The sequence below is a fragment of the Dipodomys merriami genome, unplaced genomic scaffold, assembly GCF_024711535.1.
Source record: "Dipodomys merriami isolate MVZ:Mamm:240054 unplaced genomic scaffold, mDipMer1.0.p SCAF_129, whole genome shotgun sequence".
NCBI classification, from domain to species: Eukaryota; Metazoa; Chordata; class Mammalia; order Rodentia; family Heteromyidae; genus Dipodomys; species Dipodomys merriami.
The window spans coordinates 239,371-252,910 of NW_027202593.1; the positions used below are offsets into that span (position 1 = coordinate 239,371).

General features: G+C 53.4%; 1 protein-coding gene across 1 annotated transcript in view; it reads left to right on the plus strand.

Annotated features, from left to right (window-relative positions):
* Nucleotides 1-786: 786 nt before the first annotated feature.
* LOC138824397 (POU domain, class 2, transcription factor 3) overlaps nt 787-13,540 on the plus strand; it is a 59,153-nt gene continuing 46,399 nt past the window's right edge. The window contains exons 1-2 of the mRNA XM_070018239.1: nt 787-814; nt 7,021-7,089. Of these exons, the coding sequence (XP_069874340.1) occupies nt 787-814; nt 7,021-7,089 (97 nt within the window). The remainder of the gene's footprint in view (nt 815-7,020; nt 7,090-13,540) is intronic.

Genomic DNA, 13,540 nt, shown 5'->3' on the forward strand with positions numbered 1-13,540 from the left:
TCTGCAGGTGGCTGTGGGGCTGGCCGGGGCTGGGGGTCCCTGGCCTGGGAATCGCTGGAACTTGAAGGGAGGAGAGTGGATGGGCGATGGGTCCCCTCCGGGAGTGCGGCCAGGCTCCATCCTGGGGCAACCCTCGAAGCCCACCTCCCGGGCCCTGGGAGGGGGGAGGGGGGCTGGCAGGCCCCTCTTCCGTGGGGGACCAGGCGGGGTCAGATGGGGCTGCAGGTGCCCGGCAGGATGCGCACCTGCCCGGTTTTGCGCATGAGTAAAATGGGTTCAAGGAGGTGACAGCCACAGGGCTGGAAAGCCGTCGGGGAAGCCGGCCAAGAGCGGATTCTTTCCAGAACACCCCCACGGCTTCTCCTGCACGGCGCGGGGGGGGGGTGAGGGTGGGGTGGGGTGGAGGGATGGGGAGGGGAAGCCGGTCCAGGTGGCACCCCAGACCCGGGGCTGGGGACCCCCCCCAAACAGGTGTCCCCCGGGGTCGGGGTCCGCCCGCCCCGCGGCCCCGCCCCGCGGATGCAAATGTCTGCTTTGCATGGGCCGGGGGCCAGCGCGGGCCTCCGGGGCGTGGCGGGCGCCCCCGCCCCGCGCGCGGCGCACCTGCGGAGTGTGGCAATCCAGCGCGGCGGAGCGCACGGCGGCGGCGGCGGCCACGGCTCCGGCTCCCGCAGCGGCTCCCGCGGCCGGCGCCGCGAGGAGGGGACCCTGGCTTCCCCGGGGGCCCGGCTGGGGCAGACGCGAGGGGCCTGGGGGGGCGCCGGCCTCGGCCCCGCGTGGGGCAGGATGGTGAACCTGGAGCCCGGGCACACAGGTGAGGGGCGCGCGGCGCGGCCGACAGGTGTCCCCGCCGGCGGGCCGGGACCCGGGCGCGGGGAGCCGGGGTGCGCAGTGGCTGGGCCCCCCCCCCGAACCCCAGGGACCCCTCGGGCCAGCGAGGGGCCCGGCCTGGGCGCGAGTTCGCCCCGAAGTCCCCGCGAGTTATCCACGTGCTGCGCGCGGGGCAGGGGGCGCCCGGGGACACGCGGGGACCGCAGAGGCGCCCCTGGGCCGGGGCAGGGGTGCGGGCCACGGGGGTGGAGCGGACCCCGAGGCCCCGCACTCCCTGCACAGGGCGTCTGTGCACAGACGTGGGTCCCTCGTGTTCTCCGTGGGTCCTGCGTGGAGAAGGGGCGTGACAGGCCCCTCCCCTGAGCCCCGTCTCCAGGGCGTCCTTTCCTGAGAACGGGGTCCCCCCCACAGGGTGGAGACACCCCGGGAGTCCATTCACAGACGGTGGGCATGGCCAGCCAGAGCGCGCCCCCCCCCTGCTGCTGGCGCCTCCTTCCTCAGCCCGGCCAGGGTGAGGGCTGCTAAAGGATTGGCTTGGTTTGGGGGGTTCTTTATGCCGGGAAAGAGGGGAGCCTCTGAGGACTTGAGCAAAGACAGACTCAAGGAGAAGCAGCCAGTATTTGGCTTCTCTAACCCTAGCACCTGGGCTAGATACCTGGGCAGGCCGCAGGCGTCTTTGCTTTTAGATCTCTGACTTTCTGAAGGGAGTCGAGCTGCTGGCTCTGCTTCCTGGAGGAGGAGGAGGAAGGGGCTGCCTTTCTGGGTTCTACCTATCAATGCCACAGGCTGGAGGCTCACGCCTATGCTCCTAGCTACTCAGGAGGCTGAGATCTGAGGATCACGGCAGGAAAGGCCAAGAGACTCTTATCTCCAATTAACCACCAGAAAACAGCATGTGGCGCTGTGGCTCAAAATGGTAGAGCGCTAGCCTTGAGCTGAAGAGCTGAGGCCCTGCCGGAGGAAGGGAGGGAGGGGGGGGAGGGAGAGAGAGACAGAGAGAGAGGGAGGGAGGGAGGGAAGAAGGGAGGGAGGGAGAGAAGAAAGGCAGGTAGGTAGGCAGGCAGGCAAGAAAGAAGGGAAGGAGGGGGAGGAGGGAAGGAGGAATGTAGGAAGGAAGGAAGGAATCCACACTGTACATAGGAGACAGGGCTCCCAACTCCCCTCACAGTAGTTCCCAGCCAGGCAGAGTGCATCAGAGAGGCGCTGGTGTCTAGTGAATGGCTCCAAGAATGTACCAGGGAGGAAGCGTCCAACTGAGGGCCATGTAGGATCTGGGGAACGCTCTGGGAACAGGTCATGGGGCAGGCATTTCTGTCCTTCATTTCCCATCTAGAAGGCCAGGGCTCTTCTGGGAACAAGATTCCTGCAAAGGTGGCCCTGACAGTGGGTGGGGAGTTCTTTAGGGCCAAGATTGCAGACTTCCTGGGGGTTTCCACCTTCCAGTCTAGGGAGGTTGCTGCTCTGGGGGTGTGGGAGGAGGCGGGACCGCTGAGACCTGGCAGGGAAGCAGCCCAGAGGCCTAGAGGATCTGCCAGGGAACAGGAGAGGGGTGCAGAGCCCCAGCTGCCTCCCCCTGCAGCCCACCCCTGGATGATGCTTCTCAGATGCCCACCTCCACCCCTGTGTCCCTGGAGGTGGGGGAGGGGGCAGGGGTGGCCCCTCAGAATGGGGTCCATCCATCCACCTGGGTGTGGGGTCTCTAAAACCCTGAATTTACTTGTTGTCCATCCCCAGCCTGTTTTTCGGGAACCCCAGGGCTGTGGGGTCTCTCCTCCAGATTTCCCCATCTTGGCCCTTCTGTGATGTGAGGCTTCTCTTCTGTGACACCTCCAAGGGGCCCTCTCAGTTTGGGACTCGTGTTTGCAGCCTTTCTGAGCTTTTCTGTTCCAGGTCTTTGTAGGATCTTTGGCGGGGGAGGGGGGAAGCAGGTGTCCCTTCCCTCTAGGGAAGGACTCCTGGACCTCTCTCTCTCTGTAGGATCCCTTAGTTCTAGGGTGCTCTTTGTGATCTCTTTTTCCCAGCACAGTAATCTTCAGTGGTACTGATCCTTGATTACTGGTACATTTATGAATTCCCAGTTCTGCACTCCTGGGACCCATGATTTCCTGGACAGTTTGGCAGAATGGGACCACAGAGAACCCAGGACATAGGCTTTCTCCCAGGTCCCCATTCCGATGGCTTCATTAGCTTTGCGGTCACTGTCTTGCCCTGATAACCTGGGTATACGCCATGAACAGGGCTGCCTGGAGCACCGCATGCTGAACTTCCCAGAAGACCTGAGCAGGCATGAAGCTGCCAGACAGGGGACTCCCAGCCAATCAGAGACTCACAGACCAAAAACCAGGCCTAGGAGAGTCAGCCAGCCAGCCAGGGAGGGAGAAGAAAAATGAGGCAGAGCCAGCCAGAGCGGGGCACCTGGTTGGCCCCAGGGTGTCTCTTTCCCAGCGTTTGTCACCGTGAGCTCTTCCCACTCCCCCCCCCCCCAGGACTGGGAGAGCTAGAAGAGAAGGATTGAGTGTCCCAGACTTTTGCCAGTTGCAGCTCAGGAGTACCATTTGGGTTGAAACCCTGATTTCGTGGGAGGGAGAGGAAGAGATAAGAGAGTTGGAGGAGAAGCATAGCATTGGCTAGCTCACAAGTGGGACTGGTGGCTCCCTAGAAGTTCCCCAAAGTCAGGTCCAGATATAAGATCTGCCAGGGACATGGAGCAAAGGCGTGGGGCCTCTATTTTTCCAGAGCAGCCTGGACCCAAAAGGTCTGGGGCCCTGGACCCCCCCCCCGCCCATTGCCTGGGGTTATTGCTGCCTCCCAGCGTTCCCCGGGGGCTCACAGATGTTTGAGCAATGGTGCCACCACCACCACCACCACCCCCCCAACCCCGTCAGGCCAGGGCCGGCTTCAGCAGATGGTGCTGGAAGAAGCAGAGCCAGGGTCTATGTGTGGCATCGGGGTAGCTGAGGCTCCCCAGGGAAGGGCGGCTGGCAAGGAGCCTACCTAGGCAGGCTGAGATAAGAACAGGAACCCGCCCCGCCCCACACCTCTCCCACTCACCCCTGTAAGGCAAGTGCTGTCCGACAGGTGAAGGGTTAGAGCTTCTCCGGGAGTTTCGATGTTGGCCCATTCGTAGGCTGAGACCCAAGCGCGGGTCCCACCCATCAGCCTCAGCCTCCAGCCTGGAGGAGACAGGCTCTCGGTTTCAGAGCATCCTGGAAGAAAGATCACAGTCACAGGTCCTCTCACGTCACCCCTCCACAGGGGGTCCAACTTCTTCCCACAAGTGGCTTGTCATGATGCGGCCAAGCCATAGCAGAGGGGAGGACCTGGCTTTTATGTATGATGAAGACTAAGTGTCAGCCGGGCGCCGGTGGCTCACGCCTGTCATCCCAGCCACTCAGGAGGCTGAGATCTGAGGATCGACGTTCCAAGCCAGCCAGGGCAGGAAAGTCCATGAGACTCTTATCTCCAACGAACCACCAGAAAACCAGAAGTGGTGCCGTGGCTCAAAGTGGTAGAGCAGTAGCCTTGAATGAAAAAGCTCGGGAACAGCGCCCAGTCCCTGAGTTCAAGCCACACCATGGACAAAACAACAACATCAAATCTAAAACGGAAAGGATAAGTGGTTTGGCTTCTGGGTGTAGTCAAGCTTACAGACTTCCTTTTTTTTTAATGTGGGAAGTTTGAGATAAAGTTGGCTCAGATACTGGCCCTCAGCCTGTCCCCATGAGCACTTTTCCTAGGAAGCATAATCTGGAGACTGCTAGGCTTCCCTGGTAAGGAACGGCTGTGTTCCTTGTGTGTGATCTGGAGACAGATCACCCCAGCTGTTGGAGTGGATGGGGCAGGGTTGAGGGGGATGGGCAGGACAAGGAGGCAAGAAGAGAAGGGAGCTCATACCACCGCTGATGTCTGTGTCATCAGATCCCTTCCTTGTTTGTCTTATCATTTAATTTGATCTTCACCAAATAACACTAGGAGACGTGTTTCATTATTCCTGGCTTTTGGAAGAGAAAATTCACCATCACCTACATAGCTAAAGACACTGGATTATGCTCGGATTTGACTGATGCCAAAACCTCTACTGACTGGATCTGCTGAAACAGAGGCAAAGAACTTCCTTCCTGCTTCTTTTTCATTTTCCTTTCTTTTCTTTGTTGTGCCGGTATAGAGACTTGAACTCAGGGCCTGGATGCTGTCCATTATTTTGTTGTTCTTGTAGTTCAGGGATGGTGCGCTTGTCACTTGAGCCATAGCTCCACTTCCAGTTTTTTTTAGTGATTAGTTGGAAATAAGAACCTGACAGACTTTCCTGCCTAGACTAGGCTCAAACTGTGATCCTCAGATCTCAGCCTCCCGAGCAGCTAGGATTACAGGTGTGAACCCCCCGCCAGTCTCTGATGGGGGACTCCTGGCACTGTGGTGAGGTGGGAGCTGAGAATGCAATGCCCAGCTCCAGGGAAGGGGCAGGAGGAGTCCATTCATCCAGCAGAGTAGCAGCAAGCTACCGAAGAGGCCCTTCTGCAAATGCAGCCAGGCGGTCCACACTAGCTCTGCGTCCTCATGCATGGTGGATTACACCAAAAGTTTGAAACAGTAGCAGAGGGGACAGAGGTTAGGCTCCAAGAAATGCCTCTCAAATGCAGTGCAAAGAGGATAGGGTCTCAGGTCTCCCTGTAGGGCTCTGGGAGTACTGTGCAGTGTGAGGGTCTGTGATGTGAAGGACCTAGGAACTCCTGATAGTTACCTCAATTGGTACACACACACACACACACACACACACACACACACACACACACACACACACACACACACACACACACACACACACACACACACACACACACACACACACACACACACACACACACACACACACACACACACACACACACACACACAAATCAAGTGACTTAAGAGTTGCCTTACTTTCTTGCCTACTTTTGGGGGTATCCTAAGAGCTCTGAGTCTCTGGTCTCCCCAACTCTTTCTTGCTTGGTGCTGCAGTCATTGTACACCAAGATGTATAAATCTCTGTCACAGCTACAGATATCAGTGCCCCCTCTCCCCCCCCCAAAAAAAAGAAAGCAGGACAAGATCCACCCCATCCTGATCATCTCCAGACCTCAAACCATCCACACTGCCAACTGCCTGATTACCTGATGCAAATGAAGGCTGCTTCCTTCACTGGGATTGGTTGGGAAGCTTCATATGCAAAGTGCCTTACCCAGCCTTTATCTGGTTTTTAAAGAGTTAAAGTACCTGCCCAGGAGAAGGGGAGGTAAAAGGTGGGAGGGGTCAACACGATTTGAATAAAATATTCTTCTGTATTTAACAGCGACCATGTTTGAGCGGTGTCATAAAGAGAGGAACCGAGAGAGTGTGAGCTCAGAGTTGCCTTTTTCCTCTGCTCACCTGAGAGGAGACATAGGGGCCTCCTAGGTAGGGTAGCAGGCTGTCAGGGGTAAATGTTCCATTTCTTGACATTAGGGGAACCAGGGCGCAGACACTGTGGGGCTGATTCTTGGGCCCTGTGTAGGTTTGCATTTTGGGATGGCAATCCCTTATCACTGAGCAATTTTGGGGACTAGGGGAGAAGGTGAGGATCTTCACAGCACAGAATCTCCCAGGAGCAAAGATGGAGAGACTAGGATTTGATTCCCAGATAGTGATTTATGTATATATATATTTAATTTACCATTTTTTGTATGTTTTAGTATTTGAACTCAGGGTCTCATGCTTGCTAGCAGGAGCTCTACTACCTCAGCCACATTCCCAGGTCAATTTTTATTTTTTTTAAAATGTAGTTTATTTGGCCTTGAACTCGTGATCCTGCAGCCTTATGTGGCTTTTAAGGAAATAATGTTAATTCCCCAAATCCTAAATAAAAAGAAGACTGGTGAAGGGAAGGATCCCCAGCCCATCCCCCTCCCTTCCTCCTGTTGTTTTACTTGTCTTGGCCTAGCTGGTCACAGCTGTGGAGAAAGGCAGAGAGAGAGAGAGAGCGCCAACAGGGGAAGAGAGCCCATGTGCCTCTAAGCGTATGAATATTCTAATGTTTGGGAATCAGAATTTGAAAGTCTGATGCTGTTGTAACTACACATTCGCGTTTGCTGTTTTGTTAAAGCCACGTTTGGCACGGTGAGAAAAATGATGACCTGTTATTAAAATCAGCCGTGTGTGTTTTCCGCGCAGGTATCAAGATGAGCGGGGACGTAGCGGATTCCACGGATGCCCGGAGTGCTCTCAGCCAGGTGGAGCCAGGTAAGGAGGCTGCTTGTCTTCTGGGAATGGCAGCGTCAAGCAGGGGCTCCCTGGAAACCACGCCGCCATGCTGGTCTCTTCTTGCTGGAGTCTTTCAACTGCTGGGACCTCAATGCTGGGTCTTAGGAACACAGGGAAATCTCAAGAGATGCAGGACATGATCCTAGAGCCATGATAAAACGTGCACCTTGGCCTCTGTGGAGCAAACCTCGAGAAGGAGGCCAGGATGGAACCAGAACAAAAAGAGAGGTGGCTCACGTTGGTAGAATTGGAGACTTGCACCTGCTAGGCAAGTGTTCTTACTGTGTCCTATCATTCACTTTTTTTGTTGGTTTTGGCAGTCTATTGGGGTTTGAACTCAGCCTGGTGCTTGCTAGGTTGGTGCTCTACTACCTGATCCAGGCTTCCAGCCCTTTTTTGCTAGCTAACTATAGATAGAGTCTAGCAAACTTTTCTGTCCAGACTAGCCTCAAACTGATTCCCTGATCTCATCCACGTGAGTAGCTAGGATTACAGGCATAGCCAGCAGTACTGGGCCTGTGTTTCTCCTTGTTCTTTCTTTCTTTCTTCTTTCATTCATTCATTCCTTTCTTCCTTCCTTCCTTCCTCCTTTTCTTTCTTTCCTTCTTTCTTTCTTCCTTCCTCTTTCTTTCTTTTTTTTTTTTTTTTTTGGTTGGCTGTGGGGCTTGAACTCTGGGCCTGGGCGCTGTCCCTCAGCTCTTCAGCTTAAGGCAAGCACTCTACCACTTGAGCGCCACTTCCGGTTTTCTGGTGGTTTATTGGAGATAGGAGTCTCACGGTCTCTCTTGCCTGGGCTGGCTTTGAACCGCGATCCTCAGATCTCAGCCTCCTGAGTAGCTGGGATTACAGGCATGAGCCACCAGCACCTGGCTCTTTCTTTCTTTTCTCTGTCTGTCTGTCTCTCCTTCTCTCTCTCTCTGTCTGTCTTTTTTATCAGTCATGGGACTTGAACCCAGAGCCTGAACATTGTCCCTCAGCTCTTTTTGCTCAAGGCTAGTGCTCTACCACTTTAAGCCCTAGCTCTACTTCCAGTTTTTGAGTGATTAATTGGAGATAAGAATCTCACAGGGACTTTTCTGCTCAGGTTAGCTTAGAACCACGATCCTCAGATCTCAGCCTCTTGAGTAGCTAGGATTACAGGCGTGAGCCACTGATGCCTGGCTGTTTGTCTCCTCCTCCTCCTCCTCCTCCTCCTCCTCCTCCTCCTCCTCCTCCTCCTCCTCCTCCTCCTCCTCCTCCTCCTCCTCCTCCTCCTCCTCCTCCTCCTCCTTCTTCTTCTTCCTTTTCAGTCATGGGGCTTGAACTCTGGGCTTGGACGCTATCCCTGCACTCTTCAGCTCAAGGCGAGCTCTCTACCACTTGAGCCACAGCGCCACTTACAGTTTTCTAGTGGTTTATTGGAGATAAGAGTCTCACAGGCTTTTCTGCCCAGGCTGGCTTTGAACTGTGATCCTCAGATGTCAGCCTCCTGAGTAGCTAGGATTACAGGCGTGAGCCGTTGGCTCCCAGCTTGTTTGTCACTTCTTGATATGCCATTCCAATACCCTTAGAAACGTCAGGGTGTGTGGTCAGCTATTATGAATTGATGGACAAACCCTGTCACATGAGACCTTATAGATAGGATGAGGGTTTATCTTCTTTTCCTTTCTTTTTTTTTTTTTTTTTTTTTTGGTGCTGATTCTAGGACTTGAACTCAGGGCCTGGACATTGCCCCTGTACATGTTTGCTTGAGATTGGGCTCTACCACTTGAGGCACAGCCCCACTTCCCACTTTTTTTTTGCAGTTTTCATTGGAGATAAGAAGTTCATGAACTTCCCTCCCCAGGATGGCTTTGAACCAAGGTCCTCAGATCTTAGCCTCTTGAGAAGCTAGGGTTACAGGCATGAGCCATTGGCACCTGGCCCAGCACTTTTTCTGAATGAATCTCAGAGGTCTGTGTAAATAGTGCCCTTTTAAACAATGTATGTGTGACTGGCAAATAGGCTCAGAGAGGAAGATCAGGGGCTTAGAGGTAATTTTGCTTCAAGAAAAAAAAGAAAGGAGACAGAAAAGGAAATTTCATAGCTCTCTATTCTTTTTTTTTGTAAACCTTCACGGCCCTAGCCTTGATTTGCAAACTTCACATAATTAAAAAGAAGTTAAAGATAAGTTGAAATTGTAATACCACCAAATAGTTTTAATAGCGTCCTAACCAGACTTCAATAAGTCTTTCATCTGGATCATGAGAGACAGAGAGATTAGAAGTGGAAAAGAATCAATGTTCCCTAGAACTAAAATCTTTTTCAAGTTTTCTGGAAGTTTCCATTCTTAAGCTGAAAGACCTGGGACCAGGGACCAGATAGACATGGGGTCTTAGGGGCTTCATCTGCAGGATGTATTATATTACAAATCTTCCTTTTTTATGAAGACTTTAAAAAAATCATCACACATAGTTGTTTGAGGGTCCCAGTGTGTCACGTCAACATATAATGTATATAATGTATGCCCATCAAACACGCCCCCCTTCATCATTCTCCCTGGCCCCCCTCCTGCTTCTTAAAGCAATTCCAATTTGTCAACAGACCTGCTTATATCACGTTATCTATTCCATCTTAATATCAAAGCAGACTCTAGCCAGATGCCAGTGGCTCACACCTAGAATCCTAGCTGCTCCTCAGGAGACAGAGATCTGAAGATCATGATTTGAAGGCAGCCTGGGCAGAAAAGTCCACAAGAGATTTGTATCAGCAACTGACCAGCAGTGAGCCCGACGTGGAGCTATGATGCAAGTGGTAGAGCACTAGCCTTGAGTGCAAAAGCTGGGGGACAGCGCCCAAGCCCTGAGTTCAAGCCCCAGTACCAGAAAAAGAAAAGGCAAGATTACAGGCTCACACCTGTAATCTCAGCTAGTCAGAAGGCTGAGATCTGAGGATGGTGGTTCAAAGCCAGTCCCAATAGTCCATGAGATTCTTAATTCCAGTTAACCACCAGAAAAGCATAGGTGGTGGAAGGGGCACTGTAGCTCAAATGAATGAGAAAAAAGCTCAGGGACAGTGCCCAGGCCCTGACTTCAAGCCCCAGGAACAACAACAGCAACAGCCACAAAAAGAATCCCAGGGCTGTGTAACGTGAGTCAACCGCTTTGGAAGGCAGCAGCAGACAATGTTGGGAGAAGGTGCAGACCTGGAGGGAAATGTGCACCTCTGCTGCTGCCTACCGGCTGCCTGCATCTTCATAGTTTATCCTTTTCTCATCTGTGAAGAGGGAAAATTAATGCTGATCTCAGAGTGGCCGGAGTTTGTGGAGACACCGTCTGTTAGCACAGTGCTGGGCACGGGTGGCTTGGGTTGGCACCGTCTCTAACAACCTCCAGCAGCCTCTGGGATTACGTAGCAGGTGTGCGGGCCTGGCTGCTGGGTGCTCGGACCCTCTACACACTCATGGGTGCCCTATGCTCCTTCAGCCCTGGAGGCTGGCTCTGTGGAACCAGAGTCGTGGACAACTTCTGGAACTTTACCGCCTCTCCTCCAGGCCGCCATCTTTCCCAGTGACCAGGCTGGATCATCCAGGCCTAGATAACCCTCAGATGACTGACTACTTTCCAGGGCCAGAAGAAAAAAAAAAAGAAGAAGAAGAAGTCACTCATTAAAGAAACCAAACTTCCTGGAAAGTCATTCAGACTTAAAAAAAAATGTTTTTTAATATAGAGGAAAGCTTATTAAGCTTATTATGAGTTACAATGGTTAGCAACTTGGTTTAATGGCTTCCTTTGAAATTTTAAAAGACATATTCACCTTCCCAGGAGGGCATGAATTAATGAGTGGTTTGTTTCTGGGTTTTAAAGGAACTATAAACAAAGATGACCTAGAAAGCCCCTGCCCCCTGAGAGCACCCGGGACTGTGTGAAATCCCCGCAGGCCTGGGCTGGGAGCACCGAGTGGACCTCCCAGTTGGTGGAGACTGGCTGGCAGGACAGCTTGTTTTTCCCTTTCCTTCAGCGCAGAAGAGAATAAATTGCCCAAGGCCAAGGCAGCTGGTAAAGGTTCAGAAATCCCCAGGCCATCCTCCCTTTGACCCTCATCTCCCCGCTTAGAGCAGCCAGACTCCTTCCAGAGCGCTGGTCTTGCTTTGCCTTGCCTTGCCTTCATTTATTTGTATTTTGGCACAGGACTGGGTCTTGAACTTGGGGCCCTGCGTTCTCTCTTGGACTTACCTTTTCTTCTCAAGGCTGGCACTCTACCACTTGAGTTCTACCACTTCCACCTTATTTTTTTTGCTAGTTAATGGGAGATGAGAGTCTCTCAGGTTTGCTGGTGTAGCCTGGCTTTGAATCACGCTCTTGAATCTCAGCCTTCTGAGTAGCTAGGTCTACAGGCATGAGCATTTGACTTTCAGTAATTCCTTCTGCATCGTTTCTCCCTCAACAGCTTTGCCTCTGACCCCAGACTCAGAGAGAGGAGCCCCTGTCCCGTCCCTTCCCCCGGCTCTCCGTCCAGTGTGGGAAGTCATGGCCACAACGCAAGGACTCTGACAATAGGGTTTCTATTCTGCTTGGCACTTTGCAGGGGAGGAAACTGAGTCCGGGGATGAGAAGGAACAGCAGCTGGTTTTCCCAGAGTCCCTGGCCTAGCAGAGGACAAGCTGAAGCTTGGATCTTTCCAGTAACTTTCCCTGGAAGCAGGGGCGCAGGACACAAGAGGCGGGAGCATCAGAGCAGAGACCAAAACTATGGAGGATAGCCCAGCCAGAGGGGACCTGAGCCCCTGCAGGGGAGTTGAGTCCAGGAAGGGGAGGCCACAGCAGACTGGGAGGAGAGCATCCTGTGCAGGTTGGGGATTCTGCAGGCTCAGCGGACGTTTGACAGGGGGATTCTGGGAGATTTTCAACCCAGATGATGGAGCCAGCCATGGTTCTCTTGTCCTGCTCACAGATCGAGGCAGGAAGCACTCCAGAGGGAGGCCAGGGGAAGAAAAGGGACACCAGAGGTGAGAGATGGGGCTGGTCGGTCCTCCCTGTTGCCCTTCTTCCTGGCTTTAACCGCAGCATGACCAGCATCTGTCCTCACCCCCGGGTGAGGCCATGGCTTTGCAGAAAGCCTCATTCGTGGAGTTTTAGCCAGAGTCGTGACTGCAAGGCTGAGCTCCGAGGTATGGAAGGCCCGGGGGTCTCCTGAGACCCCCCCCCCCGGGAGAATGATGACTGGTCAATGGTCAGCTCATTCTGGAGGCTCACTGTCTCTGTCTCCTTCTGTTTCCAAGAAACGGGGCTGAGGATGATCAGGTTCTGGTAGGACCCGGCAGAAGGCTGTTAGAGATGAGTATGGCTTTCCGCCTAAGAATTAGCTGTTGAGGGTCAGACATCACTTTAGGGAAGGTGTCCTAGTGACTCTCCTGTTGACAACTTTCTAGTTCTTTCTTCTGGCGCTACTAGGGTTTGCTAGCCTAACTTCTCTCGCAACCCCTTTCTGCTTTAATTATTTTCCCAGTAGGATCTTGCTTTTTCGTCCTGTACCACTGTAGGATCACGATCTTCCTGCCTGTGCTTTCCACATAGCTGGGATTATAGATGTGAACTCTGTGTGTGTGTGTGGCTGCAAATTGTGATCCTCAGATCTCAGCCCCTGGAGTAGCTTGGATTACAGGTGTGAGCCACCAGTCCTGGCACACCCCCCTTTTATGATTCACTGGCAGTGGGTATGAGCACCGTCTGACAAGAATGGAGTCCCCCATGTGTGAAGGCCACCCGGTATTGGGCTCCAGTCGATAGAGCACTCAGGGAGCGAGGTGAGGCTCCATCCCTGGGTGGTGTGAGAGGAGCACCCAGCACTTGCGTTTGCTCTTAGTAATCGGCTTGGGGGGGCGGGGTAAGGTGAAGAGATGGCACCAGAAGCACAGGAGCCAGAGCCCGCAGTCCATTCCTGAGGGTAGAAGGCATCTCAGAGCACACCTGGTCTATGCTTTTTTTTTTTTTTTTTCCGGTCATGAGGCTTGAACTCTGGGTCTGGGCGCTGTCCTTCAGCTCTTCAGCTCAAGGTGAGCACTCTACCACTTGAGCTACAACACCACTTCCGGTTTTCTAGTGGTTTATTGGAGATAGGAGTCTCACGGTCTTTCCTGCCCAGCTGGCTTTGAACCGAGATTCTCAGATCTCAGCCTCCTGAGTAGCTAGGATTACAGGCGTGAGCCACCGGCGCCCGGCTCTATGCTTGTTTTCAAAAGCCATCCTTGGAAAGTGTGGGAAAGGGCTAGGGCACGACTCAAGTGGTAGAATCTTAAGTTTGAATCCCAGTACCATCGGAAAAAAAAAGAAAAAGAAAAGAAGGGGGAAAGTGAAACCAAAAGAAGGGAGGGAGGGAGGAAGGAAGGAAGGGAGGGAAGGAGGGAGGGAGGGAGGGAGGGAGGGAGGAAGGAAGGTAGAGTGGGAGGGAGGTAAAAGGGAAGAGTCTTTCTT